Below are 27,862 nucleotides of genomic sequence, written 5' to 3' on the forward strand. Positions count from 1 at the left end.
TGGGACTCATATATTATTTTGGCACATGGCAGACTAACAAACATGACTTGGCATTTTTCAGGACAATAAGATAATAGTGATCACCCATCTACAATATCGAAATATAAAATGTGGGGGGCCAGAGTGAAAATTAATCATGAGAACTGTCATTATCCAGGGCAACCGGGAGCAGTTCTCTGTTCCTTGTGGCCAAGTTCAAAAATAAACTAAAAGTGGTCTTTTTGTGAAATGTTATCATTTTAGGTATGGTTATATAACAGTGTTTCAATATTTCTATTGGTCTCGGTTCAGTCATTGCTAGAAATTATCAGTGCATATATACTATAATGTGCTAGAGCGTAACGCTTGCGACAACAGTTGGAGGTATCTTCTTTAGTCTGCAGAAGCCTGAAACAAAGACATTCTGTCCATTAGTTCCTGGTATTATTGAACAAGTAATATAATTAAACTATTGAAGCAGAGTAGGAGATATAGCTAAGGTTTTGACACAAATAAATCAAGGACGTATTCTCAGCGTTATGCTTGTGACAGTTTACTTTGCTTTAGAAACATGATGTTTTTTCTAGGAAATGACATTTCTACCTTTACAAAAATGTATTACTGTGTGGTAGTATGAAGCACAAACAAACAAACAAACGGACAAAATACAAGGATATTTCTTAACATTCAACTTTAATGATAATGCTAAATATCAATGCCACACAAAATTGATGAAAAAAGTGCTACTTTTGGGTGGATTTCATGTTTATCTCTAGAACCGTGCAGAATTTGTCCATGAAATTTCAGTACCTGTCAAAGAGACTATAGGCAACTCACAGATAGATGGTGCTAAATAAAATAATGGCTTGTTCATGACAATGCAATGCAAATCAGCAGTTAGGCTTCATTATTTTTGAACTAGGCCTTGTGCTAGTGTATGTGTTAGCTTGACTACTCGCGTCCATTTACTATTGTATAGTCCTGTAACTATACAACAGTAAATGGAGAAGTTACCCATACTCACTACTGCATGAGGTAAAGGTAAGAGGCTTTTGCAATTTAAGCTGTTTGTTGTTGCAGTTATTTTGTAATTATTTTGAAATCACAAAATTAGCTGTTAAATTAGCCACCTCAGCTAACATTAATCCAGGCTAAAGTTGTACTGGCAGCAATAAGTCATTCTGGAATTTATGTTACCATGCATAAGTGTATGAATTATAAACCAGCATGAGTTAGCCTTACACAGAAGAAAGTGGTGAAACACAAAAAAAGATGAAACCCAAAATAATTCTCTCCACCCTCCCCTTAAAATTGATGAATTCTAGAAGCTCTGAAATGCAATCTGCGACTATTCCAGACAATAAATTGCAGTGAGCGCAGCATCCATTTTGGTGAGAAATAAACCCAAGTTTCCTAATTCAAAATCACTCCTCTAGTAGTATTCTGCCTTACTAGGATGCAGCAATTTTCTAGCTTGACTGATAGTTCTGGAGGAAATCACTGAAGAAATAAATGAACAAACTGAAAATATAGTTTGACCGAAACAAATTGTCATTAAACTTAAATAAAACAAAACTAATGTTATTTGGGAACTGCAGAATGAATGAGCAAGTACAAATAGATGGGGTGCATATTTGAAAGGGTTAATGAAAATAAATTCCAATAATAGATGAGAAAATCAGTTGGAAACCACACATCAAATATATAGGGTGTCTCAAAAAAAAATGTACCCAAAAGTACTCTGAAATATGAATACAGGAAATGCTTTTACTGGGAAATAATTGTGTTCTTCTCGTTTCAGGAAAAATGCCACAGTTGACCCTAATTCAGAGAACAAAAATAGTTGAGTTCTGTGCAATGCATCCTAAAGGCTGACTTGCATCTCTTTCCATACAAAATTCTGTCTCAGGGAACTACTCCCCAGCAAATGGCAAGGAGACATGAATTTGGAAAACTTGAGATGGATGATATGTTTCTTAGAAAACCTCTGACGAGGAGGTTACATTGTTCAGTGTGAGGATCACTGTGAAACTACAATATATAAATAAAAATAAATGAAAAAATATTACAATTTGTAATGCATTTGACTCTTTTAAGTCGGCAAATGCTGAGTCATTAATTATTATACTGAACACAAATGCACACAAACGTGCTGACAGGTGACAGCTTAACGCTAACTTTAACATTGAAAACGCCATAGAAATGCTAACAGCGTTAGCACTGCACCTGTTTGTAAGGTCAGATTAACATAAAAAGGTAAGTATTACTCAATTATATGCTCTTCAGGGTTAAGTATGGAAAAAAAAATAAAGAGAAGGCGAAATAAACAGTGTTGGCAAGTTCTCAGTAAGAAAAGTAGCTATTGGCTGTCCTAAAAGTCGCTAAATGACATCATCATCTAATTTGCATATTATTTGGATATATGATGTCATCACAGATGCTGTAGAAAAAAAAGAAAGATCACTGAATACATTATCAATGTTTTAATATTGTTTGGTAAATTCCATATTCATAAATGTAGCATATTGAAAAGGAATTTACATGGACTTCTGGCTAAATATGAACAATATATAAGCAGTATTAAGCTTATTAAGTTGGTTCCACTCCTCCAGCCAAGACAAAGGAGTCGGTATCGGGTTATTTGGTCACGTGACTTTTAGTCAGGATTCTGACATTTTGCTGATTGGCTGAGACATGCTGTTCTCTGATTGGCTGCAGCCTTTGTTTACAACGTAGCACTTGTACCACAGTCTCTGGAGGAGTGGAACCAACTTACATTTTCGGCGGTTACGCCACAGCCAATCACAGAGCGTGGCGTGATAGTCAATAGTGGCCGACGTATCAGATGGACCAATCACAGCCATGTTTCTAAAAACATGCTACCAGTCTCTTTGTATAAGAGACTGTGGTACCAGTGCTAGAAACTTATAGACTCTCCCAAATGTCAAAAAACTGCCACGCTCTATGGGTTGCCGCAGATACAGTCACTTCAGGCGAAGTGGCCAATCCGAAGGTGAGAATATGCACCTCCCCAACTGGTTGCCCAATGAAAACACGCTCGGGCTGCAGTGATTGTCTATTGAAATCAGCTGGTTTTGTATTGTTTCTAACTGCTTCTATCAGCCAGCTGATGGCTCTCACTGCCTGGAACAATGAAATTTATATACCAGGCTGACCTGAAATGAACCATTGTACATTAAATTGATTTATTGACGAGTCTGACCCCTTTGAAAAGTGATCAAATTACATGTATTTGTATTGAGCTCCGCGATGTTTTCATTGACCAAAAAATGGCCACCAGAGGGCACTCGGCGCAAAGGCAGTGGCAACCCATAAGGAACTTTTTTGAAGAAAATTAATGTTAAAGAATGCCTTTACTTTTGTTACTGTACAATTAATTTTTTTTCTATCTCTTTCTATTTATAATGATAATACTGTGAGTGTTATTGTGGCCTCTTTGTTCATTTCCTATTCGTATTGTTGTTAATGTATTTGTTGAGAAAAAAAAAAACATGACAGACAAAAAAGTAAAAACACCTTAATAATACAGAACTACAAATAACTTGATTGTTGGTTTGTTTGTTTATTTGCCATTCTCAAAATAACATAACTTCCAAGGATCCTCAAAGTCTGGAGACTAATTAGTCAAAGCGCAGCTAACGAGGTAAAAGCAAACTGAGTCCGTGTCAGGTTTGCGGCAGAGGCATCACACGCAATTCAGGCCGGGTGTCGGGCAACACGCGTGCGTGTTTGAACGCAGAGGATTGTAGATATCCCTCTGCTCAGTGCTATAGGGCTCTGTGGCTCTGCAGCAGTAGTGGAGGTGGGGAGACCCGCTGCCGCTTGGTGAGAACAGAGACTAGATCTGAGTCGCCAAACACCATTAAAGTCTCCAATGACACCAGAAAAGTAGCTAGATTTGTCGCTTTCGAGAAAATAAGTAGTCAAGAGGGTTTGGAAAGTCACAAATTTAGCGAGAAAGTTGCCAAGTTGGCAACACCGGAAATAAAAACCAGCAGCTTTGCTTCAAGGGCCCCTTGCTGCCCAATAAGATGCCTGATGGAAAAAAGCAGAAATCTGCCATAAGCCGACATTTTCATCTCTGGCCTTGTTAGGTTCTGTATGCTAAAATTTCAATTCAATTTATTTGTATTCATATTCTCACAGTCGGCGCTACGTCAGTTCAGCAAAGTGGCGAATCCGAAGGCGAGAATATGTGCTTTTGTGACTGTCCACTCGGTGACAACTCGCTCGTCGTCTGTATGCTGCTTTACTGAAATCAGACAGTTTTTTGATTGTCTCTAACTTGCTTCTAATGGTCAGCTGACAGCTATCATTGCTTTGAATGGTGAGATTTATACACTAAGACAGGGGTAGCCAAGTTCGGGGATCCTCGAGAGCTACCTTCCTGACACTCTTAGTTGTCTCCCTGCTCCAACACACCTGAATCCAATGAAAGACTCGTTAGCAGACTATTATGAGCCTTTCATTGGACTCAGGTGTGTTGGAGGCAGGGAGACAACTAAAAGTGTCAGGAAGGTGGCTCTCGAGGACCGAACTGAAATGAACCATTGTACATTAAATTGACTTGTCTGACCCATTTGAAAAGTGACAAAATTACATGTATTTGCATGAGCTTGGAAAATGTTTTCACCGAGAAAATCCGCCCCTCGAGGTAAACTGCCTGGATACCGACCTTGAGAATAGCTACAAATCACAACAATGCTGCCTCAAGGTGCTCCACACAAACACCACGACAGCAGAAATATATGAGGTCTGTTAGAAAAGTATCCGACCTTTTATTTTTTGCAAAAACCTGATGGATTTGAATCACGTGTGCTTGCATGAGCCAACCTTGAACCTTCCTGCGCACACGTGAATTTTTTCATGCATGTCGATTGGTGTCATTTGCTGGTAAGCAGCCTTGTGTGAGGTGTGTGTCGTGCTCTAGTCGGATTTTCATTGCAAGGAAAATGGCAGAACGACTGGAGCAGCGCTACTGCATCAAATTTTGCCAGAAACGGGGCGACAGCCAGGTGGAAACCATTCGGAAGATTCAGACGGCTTTCGGTGACAATCCTCTGGGCATCACACAGATTAAGGAGCGGTACAACCGGTTTAAAAGACGTCCACACAACAGTGGAGAGCGAGCCGCGCTCCGGTCGGCCATCAACATGCTGAAATGACCAGATCATTTCTAAAGTGAACGCTGTGGTGATGTGGGACCATCGTGTGACTATCTGAGAAATTGCGGAAGAGGTGGACATCAGCACTTTTTCAGCACATTCCACTGTGACAGAAGATTTGGCCATGAAAAGCGTGGCGGCGAAATTCGTGCCGATGGCTTTGGCACAAAGCTGATGGCAGCGGAGCAAAAGCAACTCCGTGTTTAAGCCTCACAGGACATGCTGTGACATGCCCAACTCTTCCACAATTTCTCAGATAGTCACACGACTGAAAAGCCACCGAAAGCCATCTGAATCTTCCGAATGGTTTCCACCTGGCTGTCGCCCAGTTTCTGGCAAAATTTGATGCAGTAGCGCTGCTCCAGTTGTTCCGTCTTTTTCCTTGCAATGAAAATCCAACAAGAGTACAACACACATCCTCACACAAAGGCTGCTTGACAGCAAATGACGCAATCGACAGGCCTGAAAAAGTTTACACATGCGCACGAAGGTTCAAGGTTGGTTCATGCAAGCACACGTGATTCAAATCCATCAGGTTTTTGCAAAAAATAAAAAGATCAGATACTTTTCTAACAGACCTCGTACAGTGTTATTACATGGTAAACAATACTAAAACATTGGGACTTTTTTGTCCGGTGACTGCGAATATCTGGTTTATACGATGACAGTTTAGGTGAGGTTTACTGTAATGGACTGACAATAAATTTACCTCTCAAAGCTTTGATCATGAAGTCGTTTCCATCCCACACGGGTGACTTTATTTTCCCAAATTTTTTCTTCTGTTCGGATCTGAAGGGAATCTTGAAGCCTATTTGCCTATTGTCCATTTGTGCATCCAAATGCCACAGCAACCCAGCATTTTCAGAGAATAAATAAATAAATCTGGATTTACATGCAGATAGATTAACAGCAAATGCTATTTTGGACCAAAGATGGCACCATGAGTCCGTGACTTTTTTTTTTTCGACTTGTCATGTTGTTACTCTCTCAAACAAGGGACTCTAGTGTCAGACACCCCACCCCATCCCCGCCCCGTACCCGCTGTAATTCGAACCATGTATGGGACTGTAAATAGATATGTAGATAGATACATGTCCGTGCAAGCATAATTCTGTTCACATACATATATATATATATATATATATATATATATATATATATATATATATTACAGCATTAGCATAATTGATGCTTAAAAGTATTTTCTAATGTTTGCACATACAGAGGCTCTGTATTTATATGTTGTATTGCAACATGTCATGATAGCTGGGAAATATTGTATTGATTCAGATGTATTCTATCTCATTTTTGACATTTGTATCTGTGGGAGCTCAGCCCACGATGTTGAAAAGCTGTTTTATTTGAACCTCCATGGTCATGAAGTGATATCTATACAAAAGGACAAAGGTTCAAGACTTCAGAGTTATGCAATGAAATGCGTAATGCAATATCCCCCCCCCCCCCCCCCCCCCCCCCCACACACACACACACACACACACATTCAATGGACTTATACCACATTTACTTGGCACCGGTTGCTGAATTCACAGTTAATCAACGCTTCACAGCCGTTTTTCTTTAGATAAATCAGAGTATAGATACATGAACAATTCCAAGTCAATAAATATGTCTTGGACCTAATTAAGAAATAGAAACTCTATGGTACTATATGGTAAATCCGTCTTCAGTAGGCAGTTCTGAAAAAAATTGAGTGACTGTGCAGAGAAGGAGTTTCTTAAAAAGGTGTGAAATTTCAGCTTAGGTTTGCCAGAAGGCACATGGGACATTTGAGCCAAGGTAAGATCAGTTTCTTGTAGTAAAATTCTTGTCTGTTCCACTCCACTATGGTCCCATGTAACTGCTGATGCAACAGACACAAAGTTGCACATTCATCTTGGAAGCCCATAACTTCTATAGAGTTGTTGGGGCTATCTTGGTGGATTCCTTCACTGGTCTCCTTCTGGTACGGTGACAGTTTTTGAGCACTGTCTAGTCCATTCAGATTTACCACAGAGTACCATACTGTTTGTATTTCTAACTGATTGATGTAAATTAATTTGGAGACATATTGGAAGTGTTTCTGTATCCTTCCCCTGAATTACCTAGTGATTGCAACAGATCCTATATTCTTGCAGAGGTTTCCTTTGTCTCAGCAAAAGAACATGATCAACTGCTCAGCAGCACAGGTGGTACAATACAGTGCTACATTGGATATTGAAACAGGATTCAGTAACACAGCCGCATTTAATGAGCAAATATTTACACAAAAACAACAAAGTTGATCAGTTTGAACATTAAATATCTTGTCTTTGTGGTGTATTCAATTGAATATAGCTTGAAGAGGATTTGCAAATCATTGTATACTGTTTTTATTTACATTTTACACAACGTCCCAACTTCATTGGAACTGGGGTTGCATCTTTTAATTTTGACCCCTGTACAATTTTTCAAAAGACCCCACCCAGCTGCCTATTGAAAATTCAAGTGGCCAATTGGGTTTTTTCAAAACAGTAATGTCTGAGAAGTATTTACGCCAGATTTTGTGCTTCTATCACCATTAACTTATAGTGCAGAACGTTCCCGGTTGGTTGAAGGCCACCAGTGCCCATTATCCATGTGGAGTTGCTTGAGGAAGAGTATCCAGTGTAAAACCTGTGCCAAATCAACATGCAATTCCACCTGGAATCTGCTGTGGTGACCCCAAGTGAAACAAAGGAGAAGCTGGAGGGACTTACTTTTATGTTGCATATTGCATATGTATTTGATCATTTTTCAGATTTTTTGTTTTAGTCCACAGCACATGCTGTGGGGAGCACATGTGCTGCACTGAGCTCCTGTCCATTGTTAAACTCACCCCCAGGGAAACGCTGTGTTAAACAGTGAGTTCCACATACAGAAAAAAGTGTGCCACATTTTGTTTTGTTGTTGTTTTTTTGCCTCTTCAAGAGGCATTTTTTGACAGTTGATGCTTACACTCTGATGCAACGTATATTCCAGAAAATGTGGTAGACAAAAATATTGTTGGGTGATTCTTAGACTACGGGCACTTATTATGTCCTTTGATCATATTGTATGAAAAACAGAAAAAAGTGGAAATTTCACACTTTTATAGTTATCGTTACAATGAAAGTGTGTTAAGAAACTTGTTCTAGTAGTCTATGATGACATTTTCACCTTTTTTCAGCATCATTATATGCAAATATTGCTGTTTTGTGCTTGTCCCACACCCAGACGTTTGATCTTCAATGATAAAAATGAATGGTAAAGAAATGTTTTTTCTAATGTTTTAAAATATCTCTGAATAAAATATCAGTAAAATAATCAAAACATAATTGGGGTATTCAATGTCATACAACTGTTGTGATTTTTTTAAACAAAATGTAGTTGTCCCACAATATTACCGTAATTTCCACCACAACACTGTAATGTCCCTAAACAGTTTGTATGAAAGATTGTTTGGGTAGTTTCTATGGAGATAAACAGTGACATCAGAGCACATGTATATAGCGCCAAATCACAACAAACAGTTGTCCCAAGGCGCTTTATATTGTAAGGCAATGGTGTGGTGGAAATTACATTTACAAGGCCAATAGTGCCCGTAGTTAAAGAATCACCCTGTTATGGAATGTGTTTAACATGAGAAGAAATAGCTCACAGAAATGACATGATAACAGTGTTGAATTGTTGACAGAGTATGAGCTGTTTTGGAAACTCATCATATGCAGCAAAGCTTGCACCAAAGTCACGCAGTGAGCCATGCACCAGGAAACTGGGAGTCACGGGTCCTGTTTGCTTCTGGGACGTGAGTGATGGTTGAATTCTGCACAAGCTGAGGTTTTACATGCGTTCAGCATCACTGCGCAGTACATTCTGGAGCCAAATGGACTCCAGATCCCGGCACCTAGGATACATTTAATGGATCATTGGAGGCTGACGTTCTGAGCCCGTGTTGGGATTACAAATACTTGGACATCATATAGGAAAAGTGCACTGAGCCTTATTGCTTTCGTAAAGTATAGACGAGGGAATTAAGGTGTATATGACACAAACTTTTAAGTTGAGTGATTTGTTATCAGCATTAAAGGTAAAAATCAATCACTAAACTGAGTTTGAGTTCCATCATGGTTCGGGTTGCCACCTTTCATAAATGAAAATAAAGGACGCCCACCACGGCTCCTCAGGGCCATGACACCACCACACGAGGAGTGATATACTTAATTTTGATAAAAGCATTTAGTCATACTTAAAGCTTTAACTGCTTTATTAACACTAAACTGTTAATGATGAACAGTGCAGTCACTGAAATGTGCAATAATAAACATAAATATTAAGGAAAACAGACCAATAATTTTAATCTTTAAAGTGAGGGCATTTTTACTTAAGGAGGAAATTAAAAAAAATAAAAATATTTGTTTGCCTTGTACCCATTGCCACTAATGCTGTCAAGCCAGGAGTTTGACTCTTCCCACTCACGTCTGTACATTTGCAAACGTCTTTTACGTCTTTGGATGTGGTGGAGTTTCAGGTGTAGACATGCCAGGCAACCAGGCAACCCATGACAGGACCAGAAAGGTGTGCACACGGAGATGCAGACGTGAAAGTCTGAGGTCTATCTGCTGTACCTCGCGTCGGGTCCTTAAGTATTGTTTTTCGTGGATGTGTGTGTCTGTTTCCACTTTTGGTAAAACATGCAATGGAGTGTACCTCGCCAACCAAAACCACAGATATTACTGGACCAGGAGCTGAATAAAAAAACATTAAGATTTTTTTTCTAAAATTATAATAATACTAATCATTTTTACCTATATATATTTTTACAAATGTGTTTCATGAAAAAACCCAGTGGTGACCAAAGTTAAATTTCAATAAAAAGAAAAAAAAAATTGAAGAACAGATCAGAAAATTTTCAAAGAACATGTCATAATTGCCATATCCACTTGTTGCATGAATGGGCTGAAGTCTGCTATCTCTGACTGCCTTGCTATTGTAGCATTTCCAATGCCATGGGCCAGCAATCCATGCCCATCTAATGATTTATTGTGCCCAGAGTGTGATAAATAACAGCCAATATGCAGTCCATTGCACATTTTTTTTCTATCCTGCATATGTTTGGAATGTAATAGTCCATTTGGTACATACCACAAGCTGAGGGATTTCTCCATAAATCCACTAATCACTTTTCCATGTTGCTGTATGCAAACATTCCGTGCCCATCTAATTTCTTTTGTCCAAACTGGATCAAATAAACAATATTGTTGCCCAAGGCATGTTTATTTGTCTGTCTTGCCCATTTTTGTAATTCATAAGTCCTTATGTTAAGTAACTGCACACGCTGTGGTGTACACATGCTACACTGAGTTCCTGTCCCCAGAGAAACGCCGTGTTAAAAAGTGAATTCCATATACAAAAAGGTACGATTTATAATCTAGTGCGACTTGTACTCTATAACACATGGGCTCGGTTTCATAAAGCAATCTAATCCTTCAGTCTACTAAACTTCCTTAGTCAACTACAGTTAGTCGCCCAACATTATCCGTCTAGTCACCGTTTCACATCGACAGTTGAACTTGTAGATTAGCCATCTTACCTTAGTCGACAGTTTTCATGGCCATAACAGCCTCTCACATGCTGTTGCCAAGAGACGGCTCAAATTAGTTGTTTGCTTCTGGGTTGGTTGTTGTCATGAAGCATATAGCCCTTTTTTGTTAACTGGCTTTATTAACATTTACGGACCCATACAAACTGCAGAATGACATGCTTAGCTCTTACCCTGGAAGTTTCACTCTTCAATTTCTTCTTCTACACTTCCGTCAAGCCTTTTTGAGCACACAACTCTCCTCAGCGTAACATCGACACCCGGTGGCTAACGTGAGACCTGTCACAAACACATCATGACAGTCGTCTACTGCAGAGGAAGCTCTCCTTTTGAAGGAATACGAGTGATGTAGGGGTGCTCTCGAGTGTTCCATCAAGTGGTGGTACATGATAGCTACCCTTTTTGAGGTAAGACACTAAAGGTTTTTTTTTTACTAAAATAAGGTTGGCCTCCTCTGTACCAGGCTGAAAACTTTAGTCGGGTAACATGAAACGTTAGCCGACCATCCATCCATCCATCCATCCATCCATCCATCCATCCATCCATCCATCCATCCATCCATCCATCCATCCATCCATCCATCCATTTTCTTCCGCTTTATCCGGAGTTGGATCGCGGGGGCAGCAGCTCAAGCAAAGCCACCCAGACCTCCCGATCCACACACACCTCCCCCAGGGGAACCCCAAGGCGTTTCCAAGCCAGCCAAGAGATGTAGTCCCTCCAGCGTGTCCTGGGTCTTCCCCGGGGCCTCCTCCCAATGGGACGTGCCCGGAACACCTCTCCTGCGAGGCATCCAGGGGGCATCTGAAAAAGATGCCCGAGCCACCTCAACTGACTCCTTTCGACGTGGAGGAGCAGCGGCTCGACTCCGAGCTCCTCCCGAGTGACTGAGCTCCTCACCCTATCTCTAAGGGAGCGCCCAGCCACCCTGCGGAGGAAACTCATTTCGGCCACTTGTACTCGCGATCTCGTTCTTTCGGTCATGAGGCAAATCTCATGACCATAGGTGAGGATCGGAACGTAGATCGATAGGTAAATCGAGAGCCTTGCCCCCCTACTAAGCTCTCTCTTCACCACGACGGTCCGATACAGTGACCGCATCACTGCAGATGCTGCACCGATCCATCTATCGATCTCACGATCTCTTAAACTCCTCCACTTGAGTCAAGGACACTCCACCAAACTCCTGAAGGACTCTCAGACCATGAAAAACAAAATTCTCTGGTCTGATGAGACAAAGATTGAACTCTTTGCCTCTAGCCGACTAATATCACAAAATTAGTCAATTAAATGAGTTTATTCGACTAAACAAGATTAGACTGTTTTATGAAACCGGGCCATGATCTCTCATCGACCTCAGTTAAAGATAAGGTTGATGAGATGTGGGTTTCTAGATACCATGGTTTGAGGGCCTGTTGTACTTTGTCAGAAGTCTGTGCTCGACTGAGTGCTCGTCTGGTTTCCATCTACACTAAGACAACTTGTTTTGAGAAGGATGGTGTGACCTGAAATTTAACTGAAAATCCAGCATGGACAACCTGGAATGTGGTCACAGCTGAGACAGCTACATTCTCCGATTTCTTCCCATGTGACTAAACTTGAAGAGTCTTCTGCCCTGGAGCTTAGTGTCTGCTTCAGGAAAGTCTTCCCTTGCTCTCTTTGATTTACTCTGCATTTGGCTAACCTTGCTCTGAACCTGCCCCGTGAGATTTCAAACCATTTTAGCGCTCCTCTTCCAGCATACATGAGCTTCATGCTTCCATCCCAACATGTTTCATCTCCCTCTGCTTTTGCAACAGGCCAATGTGAAACAGGCCCTCGACGGAGGCTTGGGTTCGCGCTCGCAGAGCTCGTTCCTCCCTTCAAATTGAGCAGGTCACCAACTGATCACAATGTGCGGCGCGATGACGAGTGCTCAGGAGGGCATTTATGGTGGGATTCAAATGAATGTTTATGAGCCCTGTCTGGCCGTATCCCAGGTTTTACAGCTGCTCTTACGGGTTCTCAACTGCTTGTACAGGCTGTGGCTTGTGCTCAGAACTGAGCTCCATATGTTTATTTGTAGTGGCTGAAGTACGCTGTGTGTGCTTGTTTCACAAAAGCCAAACACCCCACAGAGAACAGAGTTCACTTTCATTTGAAGTCGAGTCATCTTTAAGTGCTTTCAGACGAGAAACCGCCGTGCTTTTCCCCATGGTGAGGTGCCACTGTAGTTCAAGTTAAGTACAAGTTTAGGGGCAAAGAAAAAAAGATGACTTTTCATGGTCACGAAACAATTTTTTTTTTCTTTTTTTTTTGTGCCCTTTGTGCAAAACTCCCAGCTGAGCTTTTTGATTTAGGGGATGGATCAGCTGGAGGGGACAGTGAGGTCAGAAGGACAAATCTCATACTTCTGTAAATGAGATTATGCTTTCAAAACCATGTGTTGCTTTGCCTGTTGGCAGGTTTACACAAAAACTACAAGGCTGATTTTCATGAAACCTGGTTCAAGTGTGGTTCATTGACCAAGGAAGGGTAATGTTGGGATTTTTCAACCTCTGCTGTTTTTAGATGTTCTTGGGTTCATGTTCTATTTTGTTGACTGGTTAATCAATTCAGTAACTACATTTTTAAATAGACAAATTGCCCAATTTTTGGTATATTTTAGTAGTTTCTTTACTTCTTTCTGGCAGCAGCCTGAATATCTTTGTGCTGTGGACTAAACATTTGAAGGCATCATCTTGACCTTTAGAAAACACTGATCAACATTCTTTAATGGCTCCAACAACTAAAGATTATTTGTTGATTCATGTATTTTGAAAATAATCATTTCTTACAGCCTGAACAGGCAGCGATGAGTGCATCCGGAAAGTATTTGCAGCACTTTTCCCACATTTTGTTATGTTACAGCCTCATTCCAAAATGGATGAAATAAATTTTTCCCCCCTCAAAATTCTACACATAATACCCCATAATGACAATGTGATTTTTTTTTGTTTAGATTTTTGCAAATGTATTAAAAATATAAAGAATGAAGAAATGACATGTACCCCAAGTATTCACAGCCTTTGCCATGAAATACAAAATTGAGCTCAGGTGCACTGAGTTTCCACTGATCATCCTTGAGATGTTTTTACAGCTTAATTGCAGTCCACAAAATTATGTCCATTCAACTGAATTGGGCATAATGTGGAAAGACACACACCTGTCTACATATAAGGTCCCACAGTTGACAGTGCATGTCAGAGCACAAACTAAGCATGAAGTCAAAGGAACTGTCTGTAGACCTCTGAGACAGGATTGTATAGTGGAATAAATCTGGGGAAGGGTACAGAAACATTTCTGCTGCTTTCAAGGTCCCAATGAGCACAGTGACCTCCATCATCTGTAAATGGAAGAAGTTTGGATAAACCAGGACTCTTCCTAGAGCTGGATGCCCGTCTAAACTGAGCAATTGGGGGAGAAGGGCCTTAGTCAGGGAGGTGATCAAGAACCTGATGGTCACTCTGTCAGAGCTCCAGCATTCCTCTGTGGAGAGAGGAGAACCTTACAGAAGGACAACCATCTCTGCAGCAATTCACCAATCAGGCCTGTAAGGTAGAGTGGCCAGACAGAAGCCACTCCTTTGTAAAAGGCACATGGACGCCCACCTGGAGTTTGACAAAAGGCCTCTGAAGGACTCTCAGACCATGAGAAACAAAACTCTCTGGTCTGATGAGACAAAGATTGAACTCTTTGGCGTGAATTCCAGGCATCATGTTTGGGGAGGTGATGATCTAGTGGCTAAGCGTTGCACTTGAGACCAGAGGATCCTCGGTTGAAATCCCAGCCTGACCGGAAAGTCATTAAGGGCCCTTGGGCAAGGTCCTTCATCCCCTAGTTGCTCTTGGTGTGTAGTGGGTGCCTTACATGGCAGCAGCCTGACATCGGCCACTGTTGTGTAAAGCGCTTTGAGCGGCTGGTGCAGATGCAAAAGTGCTATATAAATGCAGTTCATTTACCATTTGGAGGAAACCAGGCACTATCCCTACAGTGAAGCATGGTGGTGGCAGCATCATGCTGTGGGGATGTTTTTCAGTAACAGGAACTGGGAGACTAGTCAGGATTGAGGGAAAGATGAATGCAGCAATGTACAGAGACATCCTGGATGAAAACCTGCTCCAGAGAGCTCTTGACCTCAGACTGGGGTGACGGTTCATCTTTCAGCAGGACAATGACCCGAAGCACACAGTCAAGATATCAAAGGAGTGCCTTCAGGACAACTCTGTGAATGTCCTTGAGTGGCACAGCCAGAGTCCAGACCTGTATCTGATTGAGAGGTTTGGAGAGATCTGAAAATGGCTGTGCACCAACGACTCTTGTTTGCATTGTTTCAATTCCACTGGTGCAGTGTACTGAAGCAAAATCACAAAAATCCCGTCACTGCCAAAATACATATGACTTAACCATGTAAAAATTAAATTACTATTATTGTCAAAGTTATGACAACACTGTCAACCACTGACATCACACTGGAAGCACAAAATAACTGCCTTTATTAACAAATGAAGAGTGTCTAAAAGCTCATTTTATTAACTGGTTTTGATTCAGAGACAACAAATGAAAATGCAAAACAAACAAAAACAAGTGTAAAAACAAAACAAACCACAAAAACTACTGGTCCAGAGCTATGCATGGCTTCTGTTCAAAATGATACTCAAATGTCCTGCATCATTTGACATGTCAGACTAGTTTGTTCTGCAGTTTTTCCATTTGTTCTACCTGCAGATGTAACAGGCTTGCAAATGTCCCCTTAGAATGTTTTTCCCACATCATCGTGATGGCTCATCCACGTCTTGCATTAAGGTCCATATTCCCTTCATTGCACCCAAAGTTGCTGAGGTCACGCTCACATTCTGTGCACAACCAGATTCATGTCCTCCCTTTGAATGTGTTCATGCACGTGTAACTCCCAGAAAACCTGTGCACTTCCTCCAGTGCAACCTGTGGCATGAAACTAAAAAAAAAAAAAAAAAAAAATGCAGAAAGAGCAGGAAAGGAATATCACACAATGCCAATAAAAACAAGACAAAAGGTCACATTAACATTTTTTTGGTTTGCCTGCTTTACCTTTTTAGAATGACAAGGGCATGCATGGTCCAGGGCAGATAGAGAAAAGCCTTGCCGGTTCTGACGGCATCGACTGTCCTCTGGGCAACGACCTCAGGTTTGAGAGGAGGGAAGAGCTGTGGAAATCTGTGAAAGGAAGGAAACACAATGTTGGGGAGCATGGTTTAGTAAACACATCCAAAGATTACATTTCTCTTATATTTCCCCACTCTAATACTTGTGTTAAATCTGTTTTGCCGTATGGGCGGCACGGTGGCTTAGTGGTTTGAACTGATGCCTCACAGCAAGAAGGTCGAGGGATCGCTTCCTGCCCTTTCTGTGTGGAGTTTGCATGTTCTCCCCATGTTTGCGTGGGTTCTCCTAGTGCAGCAGATAAGAGAATATTTAGAGCGGAATCCTGCAAATGGTGATAAAAGCATCAAATTCGGCTCAGTCAATCCTCTTTTGAAAAAAAAACAAAACGATTGGCCACTTGAATTTCCAGTTGGCGTTCAGGTAGGGGTCAACTGAAGAATTACACAGGAGTCAAAATAAAAGATGCTCCAATCATATTGAAACCTATGCCACATTATTTGCCTGATCATAAAGATTCCAAAAAGGTATGGTTTGGACGGTCTGTAACTGAATTCTATGGAGTTATGGGATAAAAACAGCAAGAATGGTGACAAAGGTCAGTGTTGGTTTGTACAGGGGTTAAAAGTTAAAGTTGCTCCAATTTTGGTAAAAAGTGATGCAAATTACTAGTTAACACGGTTTTAAAAAGGAATAGTTTGGACCATGTATCACCCTTACTTATATTACGGTATAACAAAAGATGTAGACCTTGTTTGACCTTTACTTTGGAGACCAAGCATTCAACACTGTCAAAACTATTCCATTTATTAATCCTATTAGCGCAATCAATAAGTTGCATCACTTTTTACCAAAATTGGAGCAACTTTAACTTTTGACCCCTGTACAAAATGAAACTGACCTTTGTCACCATTCTTGCTGTTTTTATCCCATAACTCCACAGAATTCAGTCACAGATAGTCCAAACTATACCTTTTTGGAATCTTTATGATCAGGTAAATAATGTGGAGTATTTTTTCAATATGATTGGAGCATCTTTTAATTTTGACCTCTGTGTAATTCTTTAATTGACCCCTACCTGACCACCGATTGAAAAGTCAAGTGGCCAATCGTTTTTTTTTTTTTTCCGAAAGAGGAGTGTCTAAGGAGTATTTCTGCCGAATTTGATGCTTTTATCACCATTTGCATGATTGTTCCAGTTATCTGCTGCACTATCGAGCTTCCTCCCACATCCAAAAACAGGCAGGTTAGACGGACTGGAAACTTTAAATTGAATGTAGGTGTGCATGTGAATGTTTGTTTGTCTGTATGTGGCTCTGCGACAGACTGGTGTCCTGTCCAGGGTGTACCCTGCCTCGGGCCCTCTGGCTGCTGGGTTAGGCTCCAACCCCCCAGTGACCCTTAATTGGAGTAAGTGAGTATAGAAAATGGATGGACAGATGTTTCACTGTATACACACACTGGACCTCCCGTGTTCATTGCAAACACTGTGTTTTTGACCTGCTTATAATGTGCATAGTATTTTTCATTCTCTTCATTTGCCTTACCAGAGGTACGGTATGTGTATTTGCCTTCCATTTGTACATTTTACACCGCCCTACTGTTGCACAAGTCTATTTCCACTGCTGCTGTAACTGAATTATATTCATGTCTGGACTCACGTAACATTATTTTCAAAACTCCTAAACAATAGCTGAAGGTCTCGTCTGCCTGCATCACTCCAGTCATTACAACGACTCATTTATAAGTCTTTTGTCTCGTGTGTTGTTGTTTGTTGACCGCCTGAGTCAGTGGCATGACTACTGGACTGTCTCATTTCAAAGCCTTCCAAGAATGCGTCAGAAGAAAGCAGTCTTCTTTCTCTTGACCACAAAGGATGCAACAGGTGTATCCCTTCATGACCCAAAAAATCCCAGCAGTTATTGCGACAAAATGATTGGTTAAAAAAAAACAAAAAAAAAACTAAGCAAAACACCATCTTAAAAAAACAAAAACATTTCAAGCACCATATGTACAAATGTAAAAAAGTAAGGTTTATAAGTTTTGTGCAAATAGTGAAAAATCACAGCCAAACTACAGGTTAAATTTACTACACCAGGTTGATGCGTATTGCTGTTAAGGTTCAACAACAGGTAGAGGTGGGATAAGCTCATGAATGCTACATGGACTAGACCATCTCATTTCAAAATGATTGGCTTGGCCTCTGTGAAGAGAAGAAGGCCACGTTTTCTTAGAACACAACCTTCGAAGGATGCAGCCCCTGAATTGAGGCACAGCCACTGAAAAGTTGGCCCTTTGTTGTGGATAAAATGTTAATTCCTGAGAAGCGTCTTGTTCCAGTTTTCATTTGTCTTACAGCAAACACTATGAACGTCAGTGCAAACACAGAGTGATTCAGGTAAAGGTAGAGTCTGTTTTTACAGCAGCACAGGAGAATAGTGGCAGCTGCACATTTTCTATACTTTACATTTCTAAGTAGACAACACCCACTAACACATTCATTCTTTGTGATTCAGTCAAACTCTAACATACATTTTTGTGTACATTTGTAATAGATATTTATGTTTTATAACAGAGCTGCAAATATAAATGAATACCTTCCATCTCTCTTCACAGTCATCATAATATAAGCACATTTTTCATTTTATGATCCATTCAGTGATACAACTTTGTGTCATAGGCACTTATGACTTTACAGAGTTTTCTCAAAATTATATTACATCGTCTTTGGCTGACCATCAGTCATTCCACCAGACTGAATCATAACTCCGATGATTTTTAACCCAATTTAGACCCAACTTGAGTCTAAAACCTCAAATAATCCCAAGCAATCACAAATTATTTTTCATTGAACATTTAGGCTCTGATGGGCTAAAATCACAGATAACAGGTCCTAAATTATGTGGGCAATCCACGCTTTTGCACACTGGGATGGACACAGATTTCTGGGTGATTTACTAAGAGTAAATGTGCAATTGATAGTGGGCAGTAATGTGACGTAGACAGCGATAAGGATTTTGCATGTTAATGGCCATTAGCGCAAAATCAAATTAGCAAGTTTCTTATTACTTTGCAGAAAATGAAGAAAAGGAATATGAGGCTGTTAAAAATAGTCTTAACCCTCGCCGTCAAACTTGGCAGACATATTACTTATAGGTTGGGGATTTAAGAAAAAAAAACAAAAACAATCACACAAATATTCTAAATTCTGCACGATTTTGTTGTTTTTTTTTTGTATATCTTTTGATATATATATATATTGTACATTTTCTTGATCTTACCATCATTTCATACAGTTGTGACACCTGGGTGTCCAATTCTAGCAGCAGAAAGCACCTGTGAATATTCTAAATTCTATATTCGATATGTGTGTTTTCAAACTGTTTTAATGTAGCGACTTATAGGTCAGATGAATAAACTATCACTTGCCTTGGTCATGAAGATGGTGATAGTTTCATTAATTCATAGTAGGCAGTCCATAGAAGCTAATTTAACATTCCTTATTCAGGTGCAGTTGCACATGTGCAACCCAAGGTGAATGTACAGCACTTGCACTTTCCATGACATTGTTTCATGTGTGTGCTGATGCCTCATGAGTGCGTTGATTGCTCACAGCATAAACAACAATATTTTCACACCTGACTCTCATTCCCTGGAACATCTCTGTGTTGGTGTGGAATGGAAGCACAGTGGTACAACCCACGCCCGGACAGTCCAGCAGGCCCAGCGTCAAGCTCTCCATGAAGGCCAGCGATGAGGCTTTGGAGGTGCAGTAGTCTATGGCTCCAGGAATGGGAGACTGAGACAGGATGGAGTTTATGCACACGACGTGGCCGTGCCGTAGCTCCAGCATCCGGGGCAGGAAAGCCTTTGTTGTCTGCAATGTGGAACAGAGAGAAAGAGCAAAGAGCAGATGAGAAACATAAAGAGGAAACAGTAAGTGAAATGTAGTCACTGGAGTTATAGTGGGGCAGCATAGCAAAAGAATTGTTCATTTTTTGATAAAAGCATGGAATTTGGCACACATATTCTAAATTAACTAACGTCTCTTTTCAGATATGGAGCCATCCTGGAGCACTTTACTCCAGGATGGCTCCATGATGGTTTCCTCCAGGATGGTTGAGTTAACAGCCATCTCCGAGATGGCTGTTAACTCAACCAATAATTTATGCAAATTATTGGATAATAGAATTTTAAAAAGGAATAGTTTGCACCATCTGTCATGCTTAGTTATTATGTTACGGGGTAACATATGTCATACGTCACAGAATCCAATGGTCGTCAACAAGCATTCAACACAGTGAAAACTATTAAATTTATTAATCCTATTATTTCAACCAATAATTTGCATCACTTTTTACCAAAATTGGAGCAACTTTAACTTCTGACCCCTGTAGAAACTGAAACTGATCTCTGTCACCATTTTTGCTGTTTTTACCCCATAACTCCAGAACATTCAGTCATAGATAGTCCAAACTATACCTTTTTGGAATGGTTATGATCAGACAAATAATGTGGTATAGTTTCAACATGATTGGAGCATTTTTAAATTTTGACCCCTGTGCAATTCTTTATTGACTTTTAGAGGTCAGCTCCACGATGGTTCCATATTTGAAAATAAACATTAGTTAATTTAGAATATGTGTGCCAAATTCCATGCCTTTATTATAAAAATGAACAATTTTTATGGAATTTTTAGCTAAGCTGCACCACTATTAGAAATCAGGCTCGACATGTAAGTACAGATTCAATTTCTTTTCCATTTAGTTGGTAACTGTGTTTCTGTCTGTATATGACAACCTTTTTGATCTGAGTTCCAAATGAAAATACCACAGATTTCACAAATCCCTCTCATGTATCAGACGCAGAGAAGCAATTTGGAAATACCCCACTTGACTTGACATAATAGCAGTAATGACTGACAAGTCTGAATGTCCCCACTATACCTATACTGGCAATTTTAAGGCTGCTGGAACTAAAATGTGAACATGATGAGGAAATAGTCTGCCAGGAGAAATTCCCCAACAGCTGCATGCATCATGTCTTTAAATGTTCTATAGTGTTCCTGCAAGCTGATACAGGGTGTAATTTAGTCAGATATTGAAGTTGATAACAACACCTCCCTCCACTCAAAAGGTCAGTCTGGCAACATGGACTGGTACCGTGCTTTTACTGCATCCACCACACCATGGAACTGCCTTGGGTGCTGGATGGCAACCACACAGGTAGACACCCCTTCCTTCTACACCTTGTATTGTTGATCCACAGCAGCCATCTGAAAAGCGAGTGCTCCCTTGGCCTACACCAGCCGTTGGAATCCTCTGCACTGAGGCCCCAGTGTGCTCGATCATGCACACACAAATGTGCCACATGCTGTAGCTGGCATTCCCTCATAAATGCAAGTGACCACTGTCTCCCTTGGTAACCCTTCATTTGACACAAAGTAATTCCATTCAGTTCTCCATCCATTTTTTTTTAAATGTGCTTATATTCCTGTTGCAGTGGTCACGAGGGAAGGGAAGGGTTACACCCTGCACAGGCCGCCAGTCTAGCCCACGGCCCGCACATATAGACAAACACATTCATGCTCCCAATCAAATTAGAGTCAAGTCAGCTAACGTTGTATCTCTGGAAGTGGGAGGAAGCCGGAGCACCCAAAGGGAACCCATGCAAACACAGGGAGAGCATCCAAACAAAGTGATCCCAGCAGCACCCAAAGGTCCTCCAAAGAGACCCAGTACTAATGACATCTAGTCACTGCCTGAGGACATTGGTTGGTGTTGGTCTCACAGCCATATAGTAAGACAGGAAGCACCAGGAGCCTAAAGAGTTGGACCTTCGATCTCCTGCAAGAGTACTGATTTTGCCAAACACCTTGGATGATGCTCTGCTGCGTTCTTTAGCAATGACTATTACATAATGACAGATGATTAGCTGATTGACATAAGCTTTTGTAGAGATATCCTGGAAAATGTGTTTTTAGACATTAACATCATGCATATAATTCCAAATGCTTTAGCAATTGATTCAAGCAGTTGTCTCTGTAACTCTACAGGCTGAGGAGAGATTCTAGAAAAGGTGAATTTTTAAGAATATCAATCAATCAATCAACAACTTTATTAATCCTACAAGGGGCAATTTCATTTGAGCAGTCAGTTAAAAAAACACAATAACATAATATATAACAACAATAAAACTAATAAAAATAAATAAAACAGACTTCTATCCATACATCCATTTTCTTCCGCTTTATCTGGAGTCGGGTCGCGGGGGCAGCAGCTCAAGCAAAGCCGCCCAGACCTCCCGATCCACACACACCTCCCCCAACTCCTCCGGGGGAACACCAAGGCGTTCCCAAGCCAGCTGAGAGATGTAGTCCCTCCAGTGTGTCCTGGGTCTTCCCTGGGGCCTCCTTCCCAATGATACATGCCCGGAACACCTCTCCAGCGAGGCATCCAGGGGGCATCCAGAAAAGATGCCCGAGCCACCTCAACTGACTCCTTTCGACGTGGAGGAGCAGCGGCTCGACTCCGAGCTCCTTCCGAGTGACCGAGCTCCTCGCCCTATCTCTAAGGGAGCGCCCAGCCACCCTGCGGAGGAAACTCATCTCAGCCGCTTGTACTCGCGGCCGAGACTAAAACAGACTTAAGAAGTTAAAATGAATAGCAAGAATAAATAAATAAAAAGGTGGAATATTTTTCATATCTTGACTGTTGACCAGTCTGCTCCAAACATTAATCATTTATCCATATGAAGAATATTCCTATTAGATCTGATGAAAATCTGCTCACCATTTTGACTTTTGTTGTCCACAGAAAGACACAAAGGAAGACAAGACTTTGCTCCACCTGTGGTGTGCAGGATAACAAAACCAGCCTACTTTTTTTGTGATACTGTCAAATGTGTCACGTTTTCGTGATGCACTCAAGTTTCAGTCACTATTTTTAACCCTAACCATAACCCTAATAATAACCCTAAACCTAACCCCATGTCACCTCATATTCTGTGATAGCATCGTAATATAATTTCGTGATACTGTCACAAAATGTTACATTTTCATGACAGTATCACAAACTAATAGATTCAATCACTTTTTGAGATGCTATAACAAACTGGCATGAGATTGTGTTGAACAAAACACACAACATGCTGAATTGACGTGGTTCAGATATTTGGTTTGATGGTTTGGATTGTCTGGAACTGGACTGAGCCACAGCTTTTGGGTTTGACATGTATGAAAAAAAAACTAGTGAGTGATTTCAAGCCTACAATGTGCTTATAGTAACCCTACTAGGTTAGTTTACTAGTTTTCACAAAGAACTTTGGGATTTTGAGGATACTAAATTGTGAATTCTCAGAGGCGGACACTGATTTTTCACAATGACTCCTTTCATGAAATTCTCAGTCTTACCCAGAACTGTCCCATTGTGTTAATATGTTGGGATTTCAGAAGGGCGTCGTCATCGCTGTCCATTAGACTTTTACCATGGACGACAGCCGCATTGTTCACTAATATCGTAACGTCTCCCACCTGAAATTGAAAAGCACCGCAGTAAGAAAAAGAGCTATTACACACTTTAAATATGTCAGATTAAACAGTGGCGTTGGACCACAGCTGTCAGACATCATTCAATACTTGGACAATTCAGAGCAAGTATGATCTATATTCAAAATGAGAGACAGACCAGCTCAAGGCCAGTAAACAGAAACACCACAGAGAAATTATCTGTGACTTTTGAACCATTTTTCTGTGTGCAAATAACAGTTTTTCTTTGTAGAATTAAAAATACTCTTGAATACTTGAAGCAGACAAACCTTTTCTCGAACCACCTTGGCTTGTTTGTAAACTTCTTCCCGATTGGCAACATCACACAAGAAGTAATGGCACTCGGTTCCTGAAAGAGAAATCTCTTCAGCGGTCTCTTTCAGGGACTTCTCTGTTCGGCCCCACAGGATGACCTAGAAGAAAAACAAAACAAACAAACAAAGGATCAGAAACCAACAGAGAAATGCTCAACCATTTAGGGTCAAAGTAGTGGTGAAAGAAGTTTACTGTAAATGACTGGATTGCCAGATGTGGAGTGCACAGCTGTTTACACCAACATGGCATGTTTGACTAATGCTCACTGAAGTTAGCCTTAGCACAGGCAGTACGGCAAAACTACACTTGACACCAAACAGATAATGCTAACTGCACATGCGGTTCTAATTGCCGTCATTAGTCAAACCCATCACGTCGACTGACACTAACCAATCACCTAAATTAAATATTGGTACTTTGTCCCTTTGGAGGATCCTTGGGTACCGCCTAAATGAGTTTGTGTCAAACCAACGATTATATTGCGATGACCAGTGCCGCTTGCATTGAAGAGATATCAGCAACGACACTTTGGTCATGTGTCGAGTTTCTCTGTGCCATGGTCCAGCACGCTGGTGCTTGGTTTCCGTTACGCAATTTGAAGTAGCGAAATGAAAATAGGCTTAATGGAAATGTGTACTTTTGACTAAAACTACACTCAAATGAACAGACTTTTAGTCAAAGCATGAAATAATTGAAAACGGTATCTGAATGACTAAGTATGACTAAAACTAACAAGGACATCTAACAAAAGACTAAGACTAAACTATAAAACAGGTGACAAATTTAACACTATTTTGGAAGTTCATGACTTCTGGTACATAAATCCAAGGTGAACCTCAAATGTTTTGGGCAATTTTTCCTGCACTGTGACCCGATGGAACTCTGGACATCTTTGAGCTTATGTCATTCTTTTTTTTTTTAACTGACAGAACAGAGAAGCCATTTTCAATCTAACAAATAGTTTTCAAGACAGATTAAAGGCTCGGGGGTTGCTGTGTGAATGAATCGCCTCTTCATTCACCCGGAGGCTAAATGAAGGCTGGTCATTTGAGCGGGCAATGAAGGGTTGGATGGAGGAACTAGTGATTGGGCAATTAGATCTGTCAGTCTTTGGGGTCAGGGAAAGGTAATGAAATCAGGGGGTGAGCCCTCCTCATCTCTCAAACACAAATTCTCTAAGCGATTACATGGCCTGTTGGGCAGATGAGCCCCATCATTTCTGGTCAGGGAGTCTGAAAACAGTGCATGTGTGAAGTGCCGAGGACGCCAGGGTGGGATTTGGTTGCTCGTCTGTGACTGAGGTTAATATTTGAGCAATAAGTCCTGTGGAAAGTGAGCCTGTGTATGTGAGAAGCCAAAGGAGAGACTGTATGTGTGTTTGCGCTCACAAACGTCTGTCAGGCTGTCGTTCTCTTTGCATCATGTCAGTGTTTAAGTGTAAACAGTCAGCTGGCAGCAGGGATATGTTTTTAGGATGACTTATTGCACTCACGGAAGAGAGCAAGTAGAGATCAGTTAAGTATATTTTAAGCCATAAAGTTACTAATAAGTAGGGGCGGAGTGCCTTTGAGTGACAGCTCCGTGTGCCACTGACCAAAGTCCAGAGCCCTGCTAGCAGTGGTTGTGAACCAAGCCTGTTCTGTGTACTAAAAGCAGGCTTTATAGGTTTTCTATGTCAACATCATTTTATTGTCTTACAGTAAATAAATACAAAATTGTTTGTCAAAAGCATTTCCTTTCAGACATTTTGGCGTGAATGTCTCTCCGTACCTCTGAGCTGAGCTCAGCCGGCTGCTGCACGTCAGCACAGGACGTTTGATTTTGGGAGGAAAAAAAACGTTTTGATCAGTTGCACTTTATTGGTTATATTACAACGTTTGGAAAGAGGTGTCATTTGATTTAAACAGTGATTCGCTTTGAAGTTATTATCTCCAACCAGACTCAAACAAAACATTGCAACGTCTTGATTCTACATTTGCCTACAACAGCATGCAAACACTTGCATAGAAAACAGCAAGCAGCAGCATGAAACTGGTGCAAAAGGCGGAAGGTCTGTAATTACACTGCTGTCAAAAGACACATTCAATAAAGTTGTGGATGTCATCAGCCAACAGATAAAGGCGATTATAGCCAAAGTAGTAAGACAAGCTGGCATGTTTTCAGTCCAAATTGACACCACACAAGACATCAGCAGCAAAGACCAACGTGCCACCATCCTAAGCTATGTATCTGATGTCATTCATGAACAATTAACTGATTGCTTTGGTGGACTGAGTCATCTACTGGGCAGGATCTTGCAGAGCTCCTGAAAAAGGTTCTACTAGAACTTAATATTGATATTGGCACATGTGTGGGCAACTCCACAGATGGTGCAGCCAATATGTAGGAACAACTTCAGGGGTTTTCTCCACTCCTACCCGAGCAGTCCCTCAATCAGGTTCCTATATGGTGTTATGCACATTTTTTGAATCTTGTACTTGCAGACAGAACAGACAGTGTTGTGGCAAGTGCATCACTCTTTTTGCTGCTTAATGATATAGCAGTTTTCCAAAGAGACTCATACAAATGCGTGCAGAGGTGGGAAGAGGGCAACCATCACACATGACTGTGCCCAATAGGGCCAACCAGCTGGTGGGCTCAGGATCAGCACTAAGTAAAGTTGTTGGGTGCTTTGGGAATCCTCGGGGAGGCTTGTTTGTTGAAGTTCTTATATGACTTTACACACCATTGTAGATGAGAGAACACAACAGCCAGCTGTGAGGGCCAAGGAAAAGGAATTTGTAAAAGAAGGCCTTTTGAAAGTATGAGACAGTGCTCACTGCTCACATTTTCCTTTGCATTTTTTGAGCAGGCATCCCTCCTTTCAAAATGCTTGCAGACAAGGGGAATGGATATCATCACAGCTCAACGTCTGGCTGAGGGGACAGAGGGGGCTCTCGGAGTGTACTAGGGACTTTGAAGGAGTTAAGTGTGCAGCTGATGAGTTTGTGAAGTGGGTTAATGGAAAGTTGCAAGAGGAGGAAGAGTGTGAGCTGGTAGTGCAGACTGCCCTTCCTGAGAGAAGGTTCAGAAAAGAGAAGAGAATGCCAGGAAAACTTGCAGAAGATGATCAGCTAGCTTCAGCTGATACTGTCTTCAAGGTTAAAGTTCACAAGGTCATTGTGAACACAGTGACAGTATCCATAGACAGTTTTCTGCCAATGCAAAACTTTGCAGAGTTTGTCTGTCTAGAACCTCTCGACTTTGCTCACATGAGGGAAAATAGACTCCCCAGCTCGGCTCTGGAAGAAATAATCAAATTTCTGCTGACGTTTGACAGTAGAGCTGCAGTTGACACATTATGTGCTGAACTCTACAGCCGAGCATGTCAGTGGGACAGACTAAAGATGTCCCCTCTGGATGGTTACCATGTCAGGACAGCTAGCGGTACACCACAAGGAAGCGAGGATGATCCTTCCATGGAGCAGCAGGATGTTGAACAAAAGAGCAAAATTAGTTTCTCCTGTAAAAACTGTCATTTGTGTTCCTCTCATCATGTCTCAGTACAATCTGCTAAGTGATGCCGACCATGTGACTGGACTGGCCTACAAGTTGCAATTAACACTATTTATATAACAGCTGAGTGGATCCTTCTCATTTGATTGGTGCTTTGTATGTCACGTGACATGGATTATTCAGCCCATTTGTGTTGAGTTGCATTTAGTGTGCAAATTTGGCTCCATACATTTGGTACCATTGTCCTCGGCAAACCCAACATTTAGCTAAACATGCGGAGTTTGTTTTGCTGACTGACGACGATTTGAGGAGCTAATTGACGGTGCTAGGTCTCCGAACACATGCGCGTGCGCACACACACACACACACAAAACAAATCCACTGCACTGTAAGCTGTCTGGAGGCATGAAGAGCTGTTAGGAAGTTAGAATGAAAAGCTGGACAAATTTCTGATGTGATTTCTCGCTGGAGTGAGGAAGTACATGAACTCTTTTTTTTTTTGGAAGTACACAAAGTCAGTGCAGTGACGCAGCAAAATGTAAGTTTATAAATTAATATAATATCAAATTACAAGGATCTATTTTA

At 41.0% G+C, this 27,862-nt stretch overlaps 1 protein-coding gene across 1 annotated transcript in view; it reads right to left on the bottom strand.

Moving 5' to 3' along the window:
* Positions 1-15,289: 15,289 nt before the first annotated feature.
* dhrs3b (dehydrogenase/reductase (SDR family) member 3b) overlaps positions 15,290-27,862 on the bottom strand; it is a 31,147-nt gene continuing 18,574 nt past the window's right edge. Inside the window, exons 2-6 of the mRNA XM_034165869.1 lie at positions 23,737-23,880; positions 23,333-23,452; positions 19,560-19,798; positions 15,850-15,975; positions 15,290-15,736 (exon numbers count right to left, since the gene is read on the bottom strand). Of these exons, the coding sequence (XP_034021760.1) occupies positions 15,652-15,736; positions 15,850-15,975; positions 19,560-19,798; positions 23,333-23,452; positions 23,737-23,880 (714 nt within the window). The 3' untranslated portion in view covers positions 15,290-15,651. The remainder of the gene's footprint in view (positions 15,737-15,849; positions 15,976-19,559; positions 19,799-23,332; positions 23,453-23,736; positions 23,881-27,862) is intronic.

This window comes from Thalassophryne amazonica, chromosome 3 (assembly GCF_902500255.1).
Source record: "Thalassophryne amazonica chromosome 3, fThaAma1.1, whole genome shotgun sequence".
NCBI lineage: Eukaryota > Metazoa > Chordata > Actinopteri > Batrachoidiformes > Batrachoididae > Thalassophryne > Thalassophryne amazonica.